The sequence below is a fragment of the Megascapheus bottae genome, chromosome 21 (genome assembly GCF_031878675.1).
Source record: "Megascapheus bottae isolate mThoBot1 chromosome 21, mThoBot2.hap1, whole genome shotgun sequence".
Lineage (NCBI taxonomy): Eukaryota > Metazoa > Chordata > Mammalia > Rodentia > Geomyidae > Megascapheus > Megascapheus bottae.
In genome coordinates, this window is record NC_143529.1 from 15,668,048 (window position 1) to 15,687,972 (window position 19,925).

The window sequence follows — 19,925 nt, forward strand, 5'->3', positions numbered from 1 at the left end:
TTTGGTTTGTTTTCTTCACACTTCAGATTCTTAGCACAACAAAGACAAAAGGTTGTAAGTCTGTAAAGAAGCCTGGAGGCCTATTCATATAACAAACAGCACCCCATGAAGGAGATGAGCAAGAACACGTGTGCAGTTTGGTGGTGGTCACAATTTATTTTGTTATGCACAAGGGATGTTGTTGCTAATGATCCGTGCATAGAAGAACTTCAAAACGTGAGATCAAGATTTGCCTGCGTACTGAACTGAAGGGATTCCCAAATATCTCCTTCATCATGACCACCATCTGAATCTCCTTCACCACCACCGAAACTACGAAATTCTGCAATGTGAAATAGACAAATGGACAACAAACAGGGGAGGAGGGGAGGAGGAGAGCATTCAGCAAGCCAGTTTTGCTAATGTGAACGTGAACTGGAATTAACACCTCTTTTTCAGGCTAAGGTTGGCACTTATGGGGGTGTAAGACATGGGTAGAGAAGGCTTCTAATTGAATTCTGTTCCACTGAAAATGTAATTATTTCTTGGAGGATGAAAGTGGTACAATAGCAGTTTTTAACAGGGAAAAACGTATTTTTCCCAAGAACTATCTTTTATGCTAATAGGCTGTTTTGTGTTTTCCAACCCTAGATATAATGAAAGCTTAAGTTGTATGTGTATGTTTTGACATTACACAGAATTTTGTTGTTGTTGGTTGTGGGACGTGAATTCTGGGCCTGGGCATTGTCCCTGAACTTTTCAGCTCAAAGATATTGCCCTGCCCCGTGAGCCACAGAGTCACTTCCAGTTTCTTGGTGGTTAACTAGAGGTAAGAGTGTCATGGACTTTAGTGCCCTGGCTAGCTTTGAACCCTGATCCTCAGATCTCAGCCTCCGGAGTAGTGAGGATTACAGGTGTGAGCAACTACACCTGGATATTATGCAGAAGTTTTCGAGGACTTAAACTAGCAATAGGATGGCTAGATTAAAGGCTATATATATTTAAATTTTATATATAAATATGCAACTTATCTTCCAAATTGGTTTTATTCATTTATCTTTTATCTCGTTTATACTGGTAGTCAGTTCTCTCCAGAGATAGTTGTGATAATATTGTGAGCCTAAACCTTTGAGTCTTTCTCTGGCTTCCTCCTTTTTTGTCCACATGGGCTCCTGCCATTGCAATTTATTATGAGGCAAAAGGTGGATGGTTGTGTGAAGAAGGGAGTGTTTGTGTATCAGTATTGGAGCATGAACCCAGGGCCTCATAGTCTGTTCGCTTTTTCCCTGAAGGCTAGTGCTCTACTGTTTCAGCCATACTTCCACTTCCAGTTTTTTACTGATTTATAGGAGATAACAGTCTGTGTTCGTCTGCCCAGGCTGACTTCAAACCTCAATCTTCAGATATCAGCCCTTTGAATTGGTAAGATTATGGGCTGGAGCCACTGGCGCCCATCTTCTGTTTGGACTTTGATCCTCTCAAACTGTGAGCCAAATAAACCCTCTTTCTTGCTAAAGCTATCCTCATGTCATTATTTCATTACAATAATAAAAAGCAAACAAATATACTTTAGCAACCTTTACCTCTGTTCATCACCTTTAAAATAAAGACATAAAAAGATAAAGAGAGGGGCCGGGAGTTTGGCCTAGTGGTAGAGCATGCACGGAGATCCGGGTTCGATTCCTCGGTCCCACATACATAGAAAAAAGCTGGAAATGGTGCTGAGGCTCAAGTGGTAGAGCTCTAACCTTGAGAAAGTCCAAGGACAGTGCTCAGGCCCTGAGCCCAAGCCCAGGACCGGCAAAAAAAAAAAAAAAAAAAGAGAAAGAGAAAATGGGTTGGAGAACAAAAACAAAACAAAAACAGAAAGGAAGGAAGGAAGGAAGGAAGGAAGGAAGGAAGGAAGGAAGGAAGGAAGGAAGGAAGGAAGGAAGGAAGGAAGGAAAGAAGGAAGGAAGAAAACACCCTTTGCTAATACTGCAAGGTTTGAGATGATCTGGAGAGACCTCTTCCAGAATATACTAACAGAAGTTTCTAGATCGAGTCAGATCATTTTGGTTCAATCTAGTAGACCTGAATAGATACTGCTTTAATTATAAGCTATATGCCAAACTTAGAAGGGATCCCAGACATTGATCATAACAACAAAGGCAATGAGAAGATAGTCACCAGTGTTGCTCAAGGTATATCTTGCACTGAATTTCTATGTAATTAGCAACTCTAAGTAACAATAATCAAGAGTAATGGCAAATAGTAGTTAACTGGAGCCAACAAAATATTCTAATTCGCTGGGCTTGGTGGCTCACACCTGTAATCCTAGCTACTCAGGAGGCTGTAATCTGAGGATCAAGGTACAAAGCCAGCTGGGGCACAAAAGGACCTGCAACTCTTATCTCCAGGTAACCTTCAGAAAATGGGAAGTGGGGCTTGGCTCAAGGGTAGTGCAGTAGCCTTGAGCTGAAGAGATCAGGGACAGTGCCCATGACCCACAAAATAAAAATCCTATTTCAAAATTTTTGAAACTTTATGACATGTGTCTTAGCAGAATATATTGGATACAATGGACTATTATCACATTAATAAATATAAGGGAGGGTAATATAAATTCATTCAGTTAACTAAGAAGAATCACATGGGTGTCATGTAGATAGATGCAGAGGGAGAGAACATGGGAAAAAAACCTGGGAAGGGGTAACAATGTTCAAGAAGTAATGTACCCACAGCCTGATGAATGTAACTGTAACCACTCTGTACATCACCCCAACAATAAAATAAAAAAGTAAAAATTTAAATAAAATGAGGAAACTGAGAATCAAGGTCAAGGCCTAGGTCACATAGCTACCACGCTGCTAAACTAAACATGAATCTACCTCTGCTACCAGACCACAGGGACCTCAGTCAAAATCATAGGCCTTACAGAACTTTATGATTTTTTTTCAGAAGAAAATATAAATTATTTCTTTTACTCTTAAAAAATAATAAAATATTATATCCCCAAATACTGAAAAGATAACAAAACATTCCTTGAAACTACTGACATGATTGTGTGCCATCTGATGGTTATGTGAAGAACATCACCAGTCCTTGTCCATTATCTTTAAAGGACCATTGATAGATGATCAAAATGGCTAACTCTCCACCACTTATTGAATAAGGTTCAACTGGCAATCCTAATACTTGGTGGCAGAGTAGATCTTCAAAAGCAGGACAAGTGAACTACTTCACTCAATGACTTTTCTACTTTATTTATCACAGAGTGGTGGAATCTAGGGTGGAGTTCAGTGTCTTGGTGAAGAAAGCAGTTGTGTGAATCAGGGACAACCAGGTGGTGTTCCTGTTGATAGATGTGTCTCCCAGACTGTTTAGATCTATCTCTGGATGAGGCAGGTCAGGGGAAAGTGTGCTGAGGTGGTGACACAGCCTGTGTGTCCTGGCCCATGATCCACCTGAAGGTGAGTGGAAAGGCTCGTGATGAGCTGGAGGTTCCCCGTCCGAAAAGACCACTCACTGCTCAGAGGTGCTGTCAGGAACATAAAAGATAAGGAAGTGGAGCAGGTACAGAAACTCTGGGGACAGGACCCAGCCACCTGTGTTTTAACAAGTGCTCCCCTGGAAAACTCCGGTGCGTGCTCAGTTTTAGAACCACAGGGTGTTTCTTTCAAGATTCCAGTTGGCAGGGATACTGGCTGTTCAAGACGATCCGTCAGCAGCACTGCCTGAGAAGCCTGCCATTCACAACTGGCACTTCTTTGATCAATAGTCTTACAATGCAGGTCAAAGAGGTGCATTTACAAATGACCACAAATTTGAGAATGCTCTATAACTAATTATTCGTTCAGAAGTAAAATTTATTAAGAGATGGAAAAACTGGTGATGTGTGCATCATCAGATTTTCTTTTGCCCGTCCTGGGACTTGAACTCTGAGCCTGGGCATTGTCCTTGAGCTTTCTCAAGGCAAGCACTCTGCCACTTGAGCCACAGCACTGCTTCCAGCTTTTTCTGTGTTTGACCCGGAAGCATCAGGCTTTTGATAGAACTTCAAACTTCAAACTCTTCAAACCAAGATGATAACCAAACATCCTGTTCTTGGCATATTATAAAAATATAAAATGAGGAGCCAGGACTATGGCCTACTGCTTGCCTAACATGCACAAAGCCCTAGATTTGATTCCTCCATACCACATATACAGAAAAGGCCAGAAGTGGTGCTGTGACTCAAATGGTAGAGAGCTACCCTTGAGAAAGCCCAAGGACAGTGTCCAAGCCCTGAGTTCAAGCCCCGGGACTGGCAAAAAAACAAAGAAAAATATAAAATGAATATATAATAAAGAGGCCAATATACAAGCATATAATTAATATATATGTATACATGAAAAGAATGAGCATAAGAGAAAATTAAGGTAAGCTGTGTATTAGGAATTATACTGGAAGCTTTTGAAAACTGGAGCTAAATGGAGAAAATTCCTTTAATATGGTCAATCCAACAACACATTTCTGCTTATAAACATCTTTTTTTGAATGATATTAAATCTGGCTATGACTCTTTATTCTGGGAATTTTTTTCATATATTTTTTATTGTAATTAATAGAAGGGTTACATGATATTTGCCAGATAGAAGGTGCATTAATTCACATACATTGATACCCTTCCACATGTCTTGGTCCCCATTTCCCTCTCCCCCACTCCCACCCCTCATCTTGTTTTCCCCCCTTCCCTATCCAATTTCATATAAACATCTTAAAGAGTTTTCATCAGCCAGCTCCCAATGACTTTTAGCAAATAGTGCTGGTCTAGGACATTTTCAAATCCAAAACAGATATGAGCATTCTAAGCATGCGCATTTGCAGTCTTCTCTCTCCCCAAATGATTCCAGAACTGCCAGCTTAATTCCATTTACCCTTCTTTGAAGAAAGAGCAGATTAGTTGCCAGCGAGGAATTAAGATGACTCATGATGGAAGTCTCAGCAGGAGGAGGAATTTTCTAAGTGTTGCCAGAGATCATAGATGTTGATCTAGTTACGGTTTCAAAAAGTTTAAGTGAACATTGGAATTCTTTTTTAAATACCTTTGATTCTGGAACATGACTTGTTACTCCCTGCGCCACCAGCACTGAACTCAATGTGTAAAGTCTTTATAATGTTTATATATAGATTTAACCTCAGCTTGTGGCTCAGGAGCTGAAGTCCTTATTTGTAGTTAGGAAATAATTTAGGGTATAGGGAGGTAAATTTTTTTGTGGGGGGAGGGAGATCCATGAGAGGAAGTACATTGTCCTGAGGACAGCCACCAAAGTAATTTGTGGACAATCAAGAGCAGAAGAAAGGGTCATTGGTGACTGTCTCCATCAGCATCTTAAGATTGTGGTGCCATAACCTACTTGACACCACAACAGAGCAAGAAAGGAAGCTCTACGATAATGATAGACATGGTAACTCTGTACAATAGCTTCAAATAAGTATTTGGAAATAGAGCATGGATGTTGAGCTTCCCTCTCTACTCAGATCAGCCAACTGTCAAATCATCCCCAAGTGGATATCTGGATGGATTGTGAAATTCATGTCAGAAAATAGATTGTCCATGCTTTTGGCCAACAGTTTGTAAGAGTAAGTATGTGTTTTTAGCTTCCCACATTAGTAAACTCTCTTATAAAATACTTTTAACTTTTTAGTTACTTAGAATATATGCTTCTTTCACCTGCTGTCAGTTTTTTCTTTTTCTTCTTTCTGTTTTGCACTGATGGAGATCAAACCCAAGTCTGTGTGGATGCTAGGCAAGAGCTACATTTCCCGGAACAAAACCCCTTACTGAATTATCCTTTTACCTCAAATGAAATGGCCTTGACAATAGTTTTGATGAAAACGGAGATTGTATACAGACCCCTCCCTAGTGCATCCTAACACACTCTTATGTGAAGGTAAACATCGAAAGAAGATACATCTTGAGAGTCAAAGATGGGCTCTGTACCCTGGGTTTACCTATTGCCAACAGCATTGGGAAAATTTTCTAACACTGGAAACTCTGTTTTTTGTTCATCTGTGTAAAGAATGAGTACTTCATGGGTCTTCTGTATAGAATAAAAGAATTAGCTTATGAAAATACCTAGCACAGTACATTTTTTGTACATTACTTATACCTCACCCTTTAGGAACTAGAAACCTTTGAAAGTAATATGAGATACTTTGGGGAAGATTTAAGTTTTGCAGAAACTAAATATAAAAAATAACCCATAAAAAGGTAGTTCTCTGTATGTGGTCCCCAGACTAACAGCATCAAAATTAACTGGGAACTTGCTAGAAGTACAAATTCTTCACTCTATTTCAAACCTCTCAGGGAGGGAGAAGGCGGAGAAACATGCTACAACTGGACAGTCTGTTGTACCAGGTTCTCCACATGATTCGTAAGTATGAGAAAGTTTGAGAACCACTAACTATAAAGAATAACAATACTAAAGTAAGAAAAGGAGAAAGGCTGGTAGCTGTAAGTTATGCTATATAGCCAATTCTTACAATTAAGATGGAAATTATAGAAAATTAAGAGGGAAAAGACATTTTCCTAGAATCACTCCAAATGATTCTTTTTTTTTTTTTTTTTTTTTTTTTTTTTGCAAGTCCTGGGCTTGAGCTCAGGGCCTGAGCACTGTCTTTGGACTTTCTCAAGGCTAGAGCTCTACCACTTGAGCCTCAGCACCACTTCCGACTTTTTTCTATGTATGTGGTACCGAGGAATCGAACCTGGGTCTTCATGCATGCTAGGCAAGCACTTTAACCACTAGGCCAAACTCCCGGCCCTCCAAATGATTCTCTTAAATGTTCAGATTCTATATACAACTGTAAAGGCAGTTCAAGAATAAACAATATCCTTAGAAGACTAGACTTGTATCTGTTTCCAGTTGTTTCATCTGCACTTGGACACCTGTAAGTACATTGAGTTTTGTCCTAGGGTGTGTTTACAGCCATAAGCTCCACTCAGATTCATTCCATCAATAATGTACTTTGTACCTATTCCATCTATAAAAATATTTTATAGGAAAATGAAACTCAATTTGAGTAGAAGTCATCCTGACCTCTTTAAAATCAAACAATAGAGATCTATTTTAAAGTTGAAGAAGCCTAAGGCCTTCTTTTAGTTAAAGTCCACTGTCTCAGTTTTCCAGGCAGATTTAATTTTTCTCTACCACCATCTTCTTGGTATTTGCAATTTTCCTGCTACCTAACGAGGATTATATCAATCATTATCCACTCACATCAGTTCTAGAGTTGTGAGGGGAATAAGTGGCATATAAATATTACATTTACAATGTGATCTTTTACACAGGGTTAGATATCTCATTAAGTCTTCTTATGTACTAAATAGTAGACAATTTCTCATTCTGGTGTTTATATGAATCACTTCTCACATACCTCCTTTTCTTTCTTTCTTTCTTTTTTTTTTTTGAACTCTGGGCCTGGGTGCTGTCCTGAACTCTTCAGCTCAAGGCAACTACTGCCCTACCCCTTGAGTCACAGCCCCACCTCCCCTTTTCTAGAGATTAATTGGAGATAAGAGTCTCACATTTTTTAGTCTCTGGCTGGCTCTGAACCGTGATCCTCAGATCTCAGCCTCTTGAGTAGCTAGGATTACAGGTGTGAGCCACCGCGCCTCCCTTTTCAAGAAAGCATTCATCTATTCTTCCTCCCATCATTCCACCAAATGCCCTTTCTAGGCCTTCTTTCTCTGGAACAGTCTTTCTGGTCTCGGGTGGGAGTTACGTACCCACCTCTGAGCTTAGCTGGTGAATCATACCTTTACTCCCATCTCCACTCAGCATTTTTCTGCTTCCATCAGTCGGTTCCTTTCCCTTTCATCTCCTATCAGCTCCAAAGCTGACTTGGACTAAGCAGATAATGTCCACAGGCTGGTTAGTCTGCTCAGGAGTAAAAAAGGCCAAACTGTCCCCTCCAATTTGATTTACATAATTCTATACCTTTAGATATATATATATATATATATATATATATTCTTGGGAGTTGCTACAAGACTAAACATTACACGCAAAGTTTTACAATGATAACACAAAGATAGCCCTCCAAATAAGTCTGGGAAATATTTTCATATGCAAGGGTCATTTATCATGGTTAACACTGATTTCTAAAACCTTAGAATGGCAACCTCTCTGAGTTCTTCTGTTATAGGATTGTCTTTGCAGGAAATGCAGTTCATCCCATTATAATGGCACAAGTTTTGACTCAGATCTCAATTTCAATAATCCTGGTGTAGTAAGTCCACGTTCAGTAGATAAATTGATAAACCATTCAAAGAAGAGCTGAGAAGCAAGGGAAGAAGTGAATTACTAAATACAGAATTTTTTGAATTTTTTGTGCAGCTTTTGGACATTCTGACAAGCTTTATTCCTCTAAAGATATGACATTATCTACACAAGAAGAGTCCTCAGCACTCAAGTATAGGATCCTTTTTAAATAAGGTTAACTAAACAAGAACAAAGTCAACAGAGACCAGTATGAGTATATTTGAAATCATTCACTGTGTAAGAATATACAGGTTATCATTAAAAGGGAAGAATCATAGCATCATTTTTAGAGTTTATTTTGCAGAAGGGAAGTGGGCAGAAAGCAAAGCAAACATTTTATTCTCCTTCTGGCACTTCTATGTTTCCAAATCTCAATATGCTCAAAGAATTGGAAGGAAATAGAGAAGCAGGAATGGTTAAGAGCATTGCCATTCGCCAGATGGCAAGGGTTAAAATTTAGACTTGGCAGCTGTGTGGTCTCGGAAAATGTTTCATCTTTTCTGCTTTAGTTTTCTCTTCTGTAAAATGTAGATCACAATAATTCCACCTTATCATCAGGCCTTCATGAACATTAAGTAATACACTACCAAGAGGAGGCTGAGGCACAGATCTAGCATATAAGAGCTGCTCATGTGATAAGCTTTATTATTGATAACAAGGAGGTCAAATTATTTCTTTAGTTGCAAAATAACTCCAATAGGATATAAGCCAGCGAGGACAGACCTGGGTCAGTAAGGCTAGCAGAGCCTGTTTTAGGACTTTGAGAACAGATTCCCAATCATTTGTTTTTAAGTTCATCAAAGAGTGAAGTAAAAAATTACAGAAATGCCATCTCTTTGCAATCTCCCTCCTGAGCCAATCTAAATCCTAATCAACATCATCCCTTGTGCCTTTCTTGGGTTCCTCCTTGAGTATTGTGGTTTCTTGTATTTTCCAGGTATCAGTACATCCAAAAATTACGATGACATAATTTTCTGTATGACAGGACCAGAATCTGAACCAGCGACTAAAGCTGTCTCCGACCTTTTAGAGAACAAGGATGACATTTTGTGATTCCTGACCATGCACTCTTATGGTCAGCTCGTTCTCACTCCATATGGTGACACCAAAAATAAATCAAGAATCCGTGAATAGCTGGTAAGTCCACAGCACCAAAGAAAACTCTGAAGGAACGAGGCTTTTTATCTTTAGTTTCCACTTCCTAGCTTTTGGCTCTAACCTGCTTTTATTTCCTCCTGTTCATCCTTATTTTCTTCTTCCTACTTTTGGATCCTGCCAGATGCCTGCTGGGAAGGCTTCGGGTTAAAATGCTGTTTTACCTATGTTAATTAACTACCTGTTTCATAAAGTGTCAAGTTGGGAGACATCTTAGGTATTCGGCTACAATATAAATGAGATGATTATGTTAATAATCTGCAGGAATGTACTTTCATTTCTGTAAAATTTCTCGAAGCTCCATTCAGCAATTACAGCTTTTGAACTATGCTTTAAAGAACTTGCCAGCTGTTAGTGGAATATGGCATATCTAAAATAACATGGCTAAATAATATCTGCTCTCTTTTCTGCTAAACACAATGCTCTATTTTCCTCTAAGCTCTTCCTCTAGCACTTTCCTGGCGATATTTGTAAGGGGAAGTGGCAGCAAAATGCAAGCTGAGGCAGGGAAATTGTGCTTGCTTTTTATCTACAATTTGTTGTATTTACCCAAGCACTGTTAGGCAGAATTGTTAGTAACTGAGGACAGAGAAAGATAGTCCCAATCAAAATGAGAGTATTTTAATTGATTTTTCATTTTTTAATTATGGTAAAATGCACCCAATATGAACTTACTATTGTATCACTTGTTAATTGTATAGAGGCTTCAGAATATTTAAAATATAGCATAACCAGTTACAAAAATGATTTATCTTGCATCATTGAGACTTGATACCCATTAAACAACTCTCCATTTTCCTCTCCCTAAAGCCCTTAGCACTCTACTCACTCTATGAGCCTGACTGTTCTAGATACCATACACAAATGGAAACATGCAGTAATCATTTTTCTTCATGATGGGCTTATTTCACCTAATGTACCATCCTTAAGGTTTGCTGTTGTTGAACATGCCAAATTTTCCTGAAGACCAAATAATACTCAACTGTATGTATATACTGTGTTTTGTCATTCATCTATCTATCTATCTATCTATCTATCTATCTATCTATCTATCTATCTATCACAGGTTGCTTCCACTTTTTAGGAATTGTGAATAATACTCCTGTGACTATGAGAGTACAAAGTTCTTTAATACCCTGCTTTCAACACCTTCGGATCTGGAGATGTAATTGGTGAATATGATGATGTTTCTATGTTTAATTTTTTTGAGACCATACCATATTTGTTTTCCATAATGGCTGTACCACCTTACATATGCATCAAAGGTGCACAAGAATTTGCATTTCTCTATCATTTTGCCAGTGTTTATTTTCTGTCATATTTTTTTTAATTTTAGAGAAACTTCCTCATTATGTGCAAATGCTGGGGTGAGTGGAGGCTAGGCTTATCTTGTTAATATTGCAGTGTCCAGGTGATGCACTTCTGTTATGCCTCCCATTCCTTTCACACCGCAGTGTGACCCAGAAAGCACACAGCCTGGGTTTCAATAGAAAACCTACTATAGATCTTTCTTGGGGGAAGCTCTACCCCTATTCTGGTAGTCAAAACTCCCCCAGTACCCAAAGACCATTCTTGAAATTATTTTTCTTTTCTTGGTGTGGAAAAAGGTTGCAAAATGTGATTGTTTTGTAAGCTATGAAAGTAATTAACATTTGTCTAGATCTTTACAACTTACAAAGGGATTTTTAGAGCCACTCTCTCATCTGATCTTCATGATAACATTATAGAGATTGAAACCTTGAGTTAACTCCATTCCCAGGATCGATAGTGCAAGGAAATTGTGGACCATGGATGTGTCTTTGCACTTGGTAGGCATCTGCAAACATGGTATGTCTGTCTCTGCTCACAAAGCGCTTGCAGCTTTAAGGAGAGAGTCATCATCAGTTTAAATTCCTCTACCGCTGTGAGTTATTTCATCCTCATTTGTAAGGTCTGGAAGTTTTATTTATTAAATAAAGAAAACCATAGCAACATATTTCCATTAAGAAGCCCAGAAACCTCCTTATTCCCAATTTCTGTGACATTAATTCTACTTTCACCTTTTCAGGAAGTCTCTGACAAATGAAATCTATAAATATATTATAGACCTTTAAAATCAAGGAGCATCCCACCAACAGAAAGATCTTTCATGGCAGAAGTCTTCTATCAGCACATGTACATGCCAGCATTTTTCTTGGGAACTTCATTCCCTTTTTGGTTCCAGAAAACAGATATTACATGGCCATTTTGCAAGGTTTTTATTACAAAATGAGAGGGTGTTGTGTGGCTGGTTTTCTGTCTGGTAGAGTTTAGAGGCCACAGTTTAGAGCCAACAGTAAACAGGAGGGATTAGGGCAATGATAGCATACTCAGTATTGGAAGTTAACTCTTAAGATAAAAATGTTAGCAATTCCTTGTTATTCCATGTATAGATACTGGTAAACTTTTCTATATCTTATGTAATCACAAGTGATAAAAATTAATATAAGCATTTGTTTCCAAGACTTTTCTGTGATAGATGGTGTGACAATTTTGCCACTATGTGGCAGTGACTTTAGGATATTAGGGATAATCTTTGATACAGGGCAAAAAAAAAAAAAAAGAAAACACAAAATCAAATGCAATGCTCCAATATTTCCAGTTGGAACACTACTTTCAACCAACCACAAGAGACTAGTAATTTGTCCCTCTACAATGATAAAAGCAAAGGATTTTTTAAAGAAATCATGGTAATTTCCAGTCAGGGAAGCTTCTCTTGGCCAGGAGTTTGGCCTAGTGGTAGAGTGCTTGCCTAACATGCACAAAGACCCGGGTTCGATTCCTCAGTACCACATACATAGAAAAAAGCGAGAAATGGTGCTGAGGCTCAAGTGGTAGAGCTCTAGTCTTGAGAAAGTCCAAGGATAGTGCTCAGGCCCTGAGCTCAAGCCCAGGACTGAAAAAAAATTTTAAAAAAAGAAATCATGGTAAATATTACATGGCATAAAAAATGACTTGATATTTTTCATATAGAGGAAACATAACTATGTACAAACTCCTTCCTAGAACTTAAAATAACTAGAATAAAGGCTTCTTATGTTTTCCATTATTTATACTTCAACTGTTTTTGTTATCGTTGTTGTTGTTGTTGTTATTTGTGGGGCTTGAACTCAGAGTCTGGGCACTATCCCTGAGCTTTTTTGCTCAAGGCTAGTTCTCTGTCACTTTGAGCCACAATGCTACATTTGGTTTTATAGTGGTTAATTGGAGCTAAGAGTCCCACAGGGACTTTTCTGCTTAGATTGGTTTCAAACCATGATTTTCAGATCTCAGCTTTCTCAGTAACTAGGATTACAGACATGAGCTACGAGCACCCAGCATCAATTTCAACGCTTTTCCTATCAACCGCTGTACTCTATCCCATACTTCATTTTTCTGTATATGCCAGGACCTTAATCAAAGTTTTAAGTTATTTTACATATTTATGAATACATACATTTGACCAACAGAAAGAGATTTTTGAGCAGACTAGCAATGCTTATATATGTATATGTATATCGTGTATATCATGCTTGATAGGCAACGGGGGTTTTAATTACTCATACCAAGATATGTGTTTGAGTTGAGGAGAAGGGCTGCAAAGATGGCTTTAGGGTTTTTCAGTACAATGTCAGGAGAGAAATATACACTCAGGAGCTCCTAGGCAGAGAAAGGGAGCTAGAAGTCAGAAATTGAGGGATTTCCAATGTTTCTTCTCAGAAAGTACAAATTTATAAGTTGAGGATAATAACTCTATGCTTTTCATAAATAAACTGTATTCTTATCCCAACAGTGATTTCTTTTTTATATATATTTTTATTGTAATTAATAAAAGGGTTACATGATATTTGCCAGATAGAGAGTGCATTAATTCACATACATTGATACCCTTTCACATGTCTTGGTACACATTACCCTCCCCCCACCCCCCCTGTTTTAGTTTTCCCCCCCTTCCCTATCCAATTTCAAATAACAAAATACAAATAAATCCTATATATCAGATAACAAATATATCAGATAACTGTAACAATATGAGATACCCAAGGGACAGCAAAAGAGATGAGAGATAACATAGTACATTAAGGACAACAATCATTCATTATATGGCTTTTGTTTCAATATCCGGGAGGTCCTTTCAATTAGCTTCATACTATACGGCCTTATATATCAAGGTTTTGCTCTATTGCAGATCTCTGCTAGGAGAGCCCAAGGTTTCTACTGATTATGACAAATGAGGGAAACCATTGAGCCTAAGTTCCTTTGAGTCTGGCTTACTTCACTTAATATGATTTTTTCTAAGTCTTTCCATTTCCTAACAAATGGGGTGATGTCGTTTTTTCTGACAGCCTCATAGAATTCCATTGTGTACAAATACCACTCGTCAACTGAGGGACATCTAGGTTGGTTCCATATCTTTGCTATGGTGAATAATGCTGCAATGAACATTGTTGTGCTAGTGGATTTAGTATGCCCTAGTTTCTGGATGGTTGGGTAAATGCCAAGTATTGGAATTGCTGGTCATAGGGGAGCTCTATGTTTAGCCTTTTGAGGAACTGCCACACTGCTTTCCATAGTGGTTGAACAGTGATTTCTTTTAATGGAAAATCCTTTAAAAATAAAATCCAAAGATTCTTTTGTGATCAGTGAAGAGGAGAATGGGAGGAATATTTTCCCACATCACAGCCAAGATTTCAGGAAAAACAAACAACCCCTCCAACTCTAAACTAAATGCTGATGTTGGAAAGAAGAAGTAATTGCACAGGGTGAGCTGAAAAATGCTGATGAATCATTTAGATGGAAAAATCTTCCTCAATAACCTCAAAGAAAATAAAGTACCTAGGAATTAACTTAACTAAGAATGTAAGGACTTTTTGATGAAAACTTTAAAACCCTGAAAAAGGAAATTAAAGCAGAACTGAGGAAATGGAAAAACCTCCCATGCTCCTGGATTGGAAGAATTGACATCGTGAAAATGACAATCTTGTCAAGGGCTATCTACAAATTGAAAGCAATACCCATCAGTATCCCAATGTCATTCTTTAAAGAAATAGAAGAGGCAATCCAAAATTTCATATGGAATAATAAAAGACCCAGTATACCAAAAACACTTCCTAGCAGAAAGAACAGCACAGGAGGAATTTCAATTCCAAACTTTAGACTCTATTTCTTGGCTATAATTCTCAAAACAGCTTGGTACTGGCACAAGAACATGCCTGAAGACCAATGGAATAGAACTCAGGACCCAGATATTAAACCACAGACCTATGGCCACCTAATCTTTGACAAGGGAGCCAAAAAAATAGAATGGAAGAAAGACAGCCTCTTCAACAATGGTGCTGGCAGAACTGGTTAAGCACCTTCAGAAAACTAAAGTTGGATCCTTCTTTGTCACCCTGCACTAGAATTAACCCCAAATGGATCAAAGACCTAGAGGTAAAAGCAGATACACTGAAAACTGTACAAGAAGGAATAGGAAACACACTAGGCCTCCTTGGCACAGGTCAAAACTTTCCCAATAATGACCAAGAAATACAACAAATCAGAGAAAGGCTGGATAAGTGGGACTGCATTAAACTGCAGATCTTCTGTAAGGCAAAGTACATAGCTAGTAAATTAATTAGGAAGCCTACAGAATGGGAGAAGGTCTTCACTAACCATACAACGGACAAAGGCCTTATATCTAAAATATATCAACAGCTCAAAAATTGAATCACTCCAAAACTAACCTCCAAAGTAACAACCATCCCATTAAAAGATGGGACAAAGACTTAAAGAGAGTCTTCTCTGAAGAAGAAATAAGAATGGCCTATGGACACATGAAGAAATGCTCAACATCTCTGGTCATAAAAGAAATGCAAATCAAAACAACTCTAAGATTCCACCTCAATCCAGTTAGAATGGCCAGGATCAGGAAAACGAATGACAACAGATGCTGGAGGGGATATGGCCAGGAGGGATCACTACTACACTGTTGGTGGGAGTGCAAACTCATTCAACCACTATGGAAAGCAGTATGGTAGTTCCTCAAAAGGCTAAACATAGAGCTCCCCTATGACCCAGCAATTCCACTACTTGGCATTTACCCAATCATCCAGAATCTAGGGCATACTAAATCCACTAGCACAACAATGTTCATTGCAGCACTATTCACCATAGCAAAGATATGGAACCAACCTAGATGTCCCTCAGTTGATGAGTGGATCAACAAGTTGTGGTATTTGTACACAATGGAATTCTATGCTGCTGTCAGGAAGAATGACATCGCCCCATTTGTTAGGAAATGGAAAGACTTAGAAAAAATCATATTAAGTGAAGTAAGCCAGACTCAAAGGAACTTAGGCTCAATGGTTTCCCTCATTTGTCATAATCAGTAGAAACCTTGGGCTCTTCTAGCAGAGATTTGCAATATAGCAAAACCTAGATACTTACGGCCATATAGTATGACACTAAATGAAAGGACCTCTAGGATATAGAAACAAAGCCATATAATGAGTGATTGTTGTCCTTAATGTACTATTTTCTCTCTCATCTCTTTTGCTGTCCCTTGGTTATCTCATATTTTTACAGTATTTCCCTTCGTTATCTGATATATTGGATATATGCGTATTTGGTGATTTGAAATTGGATAGGAAAGGGGGAAAACCAAGATGAGGGTAGGGGTGGGGGGAGGGAAGTGGGGACCAAGACATGAGAAAGGGTATGTGAAGTAATGTACCTTCTATCTGGCGAATGTAATGTAACCCTTCTATTAATTACAATAAAAAATAGAAAAAAAGAATAGGTGATATATAATAAGTGGGTAACTACTATTAGCTGTTATTACTATTCCTATTGTTTGCGGTTCATCTTTTTAAGTTAAAAAAAAAAGAAGTAGTTGTACAGCTGAAAATGCTGATGAATCATTTAGATGGGTAGATTTTCATGGAGGCAGCTATCCCAGATACAAGGCAGGGCCCTTCCATAGACTAGTTGTCATGGAGTTACATTCCAAGAAACAGAAGAACATTAGTGAATTGTAAATAGTTAAAAATGATGTCTCTAGTAGATAGCTCCCAAAGAACTCCAAAAAGGAGCATACTTGGTAAATCATATCACTTCCTTTGACCTCTTAATTTCATCACTCATCATCATTCTCATTTCTTTACCAGAATTTCCTTGGCCAGGAATCCCCTCTCTAACTGTCCCCTGTTCCTTCCTATAATGTTTCATTGTTTTCTACAAATAGCTCTTGTACTCTTGCCAATATAAATGATTAAATTAGCATGATTACTTGTATTTCTTGAGCCTTTTCTACCTGGTTTCTCAGTTCAGGACAAAACAACCCCAGGAATTGAGACAGACTTAAAATACTTTCTTCAGGAAAGCAGGTGAATGGCCAAAAAAATAGATTTCTCAGTGAAAACAAGCAAAAAAGTTTAAAAAGTTTTAGTTTTTTATATATATTTTAAATATTATCTTTGCCACATGCAGTAATGCCCACTGCCTGTAGCTGTTGCCTCCAGCCACCTCCACCACTTATGACCTTTCCATCCTTCCTTTCGGTTTCTCTGGCCCTGTCTCCACTCCAGCCATGTCATCTTAACATTCACCTGAGCAGTGCAGAAGAGTCAATATCTAGAACTAAATCCACCAATAGTTGAGAGTATAGATAGCTGATACTCTGCCATGTGCAATCAGTCTGTCCTGGGGCCAAAGGAATAGTGGATGACAGTGAGGGGAAAAAAATGGCAAGGGCTTTGGTTATGTTTGTGTAGAGTCTAAGCAGAAGTAGTGGATACGTTGCCTGGTGGCTAGCTTATAGCATGGGTAGTTCAATGTGCAAAATACTCAGAGAGTATCTGTTCCAGACAGTTGAAGGAGACCGAGGAACGATGTGGGGCATGTCGGAGATGCAGCTGGGAAACGGGTTTGATTATAATCTAGAATGGCTGTGCAGAAGCTGGTGTTGGAAAGATGGATTGGGGCCAACTGTAGAAGACTCCAACACCTAGGCTAAGAATTCAAGCTTTTCAGCAGGAGCATGATCGGAGCTCTACTCATCTGGAAGTCAGGTGGATCGATCGGGCCAACGATTGATAAGAAAAGAAACTTAGAAGAAGCAACAGAACAATCCAGAGATAATGAATCAGATATAGGGTAAAGACACCTGAAATACAAATTGATCGCTTACAGAAAAGGACAAAGACGCCTGAAGGATGCTTAGCATGCATGAACTAGCAAAGCCAGAACAGCCTTATCGGTGGGAGGGATAATAATATCGAATGTGGGTGTGTTTTATCTAAGGTACTAACAGGCTATCTAGATGTACATAACCACTAGGAGGCCAGAACAGCAGTCTAGGATTCTGCAGATAGACCCAAACCCTTGGATTATCTAATTTACTTTAATACCAAAGACTCTTCCCCTTCTCTTCCTTTCCGTTCCCTTCCCTTCTCTTCCCTCTACTCTCCTCCCTTTCCCTCCCTCTCCTCTCTTCTTCTCCCCCCCAAACCCTCTCTTTCTCTCTCTCTCTCTCTCTCTCTCTCTCTCTCTCTCTCTCTCTCTCTCTCTCTCTCTCTCTCCCTCCCTCCCTCCCTCCCTCCCTCCCTCCCTCCCTCCCTCTCTCTCTCTCTCTCTCTCTCTCTCTCTCTCTCTCTCTCTCTCTCTCTCTCTCTCTCCCTCCCTCCCTCCCTCCCTCCCTCTCTCTCTCTCTCTCTCTCCCTCCCTTCCTCCCTCTCTCTCTCTCTCTCTCTCTCCCTCCCTTCCTCTCCCTCCCTCTCCCTCTCCCTCTCCCTCTCCCCCCCCCCTGTCTGCATTTCCCACCCACAGATTCAAGTAGGACAAAAAGCAGCAATGCATTGAAAGCAAAACATGGAACCAATTTTAGAGTTGAATAAAGTAAAGATACTTTATGTAAGTGTCCATTTTTCTTTCTTCACTAAGATCTAAGGTGCAAAAAACGCCACTGGAGTTTGGGCAGGAGAGGAACAGAAGAGTTCCTGGGATCCACTGAGCTGTACAAATCAAAATGGCCAAGGATAAAAGAGAGTCTGTATAAGTCTAGATTTGTATTCTCTAGAGATAAAGCGTGAGCTTTTAAGGAAAAAAAATAATGCACTGGCTCAAACCAGAACTTCCCTTGGCTTCAATTATAAAGAGATAGCAAGTTAGAAGACACAGGAGTTAACAGAATGGGCATTGTCCACTAACCTTGGTCAGTGAATTCAATTCCCAGAAGACGCAGCAGGCCAGGAAGGCAAAACAAGGTGGGGCCTGGAGAAAGAATCTAAAAGGAAAGAATGTAGTTGAAACCAGTGCCTCTCCCAGGCCCAGCCAAGTTCTCCTTCAGCCTCTAGTACCCACCTGGATAATTGCAAAATAATTTTCCTGTGAGTCATTTTCTTTCTATTCCTTCATGTAAGTCAATTAGTCCACCCTTCCCTTGCAATTGAAGCTCATTCAGTTTTTCTTCAGCTGAGAAACTTTAACCAAATCTCTGTTCTCTGTGATAGGAACTGTGAATAAGTGAGGGGGTAACTAAATAAGATACAACTCCTAAAGTGTCTCCCTATCAAGAAAAGAGAGAAGACAGCCACCTACCGATGCTAATTCTAAACGGTTTCTTTGTGGGACTCTGCACTTCTAAAATTATGATTTCTATTTCTGCCTTCATGCTTTTATTTGTAGATGGCACATCAGGGCCTTTGAGAGACTGGGCTGGGGCTGAGGGACAATGACACTTAGACGTTTGTTTTGCCAGAAGTTCAGATTTCAGTCGCTGTGAGTCCATGGAATCCATGCTCTGCCTCCTGGAAGATGTGCGTGCAAAATACTGGCCATCTAACCATGTGGAGAAGAGAACAGCCCCCACTGTGGTACTGAGCCTGCTGTGGCTCTTCTTTTCTCTCCTCTAAGTGCTTCCTACCTGGACCTGCCCAACCCCAGTGATGTCAATGCGGTGTGAAGAAAGGCAGGTGCATGCACTTGTACAGAAATCAAATTATGGAAATTGAAATACTTTCTAATAAAGAAGATTCATGTTTATATTTCAAATATTGGTGTTGCTGTAATTAACCTCTAAAACTGGTGGGTCATAATCTATAGGGTCAGCAAGGAAACCCTTCAGATCTTGACTGTGCTCATACACACAACTGTGGTCAGCATCAGGCAGTTATTCCATCTTTGTCATACTGAGTCTTTCAAATAGTCTAGGACACCCACAGAAGAGAGGAAAAACTGTGTACCTGATGGCTTCAAGTTAAGCCAAGTATGTAGGAGAAGAAAGAGCATGCTGTAGGAAAGTCTCTGTGTACAGGCATTTTTCAAACCTCTTCTTGACTTATATTTGCTAACATCTCATTGGCCAAAGGAGGTCACATGGCTGAATAAGGAGGCGGGACAAAGGACCATGTGAAGAATGGAAGATTAAGGTCATCAATGAAATTATTCTGTTTAGTGTCTAATATCGCACCCTTGAGCTTCATTGGTTTAGCCTCATAGTTGAAATAGGCCAGCTAAGTTGTTATT

General features: G+C 39.2%; 1 protein-coding gene across 1 annotated transcript; it reads left to right on the forward strand.

Annotated features, from left to right (window-relative positions):
* Window positions 1–5,396: 5,396 nt before the first annotated feature.
* Window positions 5,397–19,312, forward strand: Cpo (carboxypeptidase O). The gene is given in 10 exon segments (XM_090355215.1): window positions 5,397–5,408; window positions 5,482–5,546; window positions 6,240–6,377; window positions 8,166–8,221; window positions 8,224–8,235; window positions 9,205–9,404; window positions 18,228–18,249; window positions 18,252–18,286; window positions 19,110–19,170; window positions 19,173–19,312. Coding segments are annotated over 10 exon segments (741 nt in total).
* Window positions 19,313–19,925: the final 613 nt, after the last annotated feature.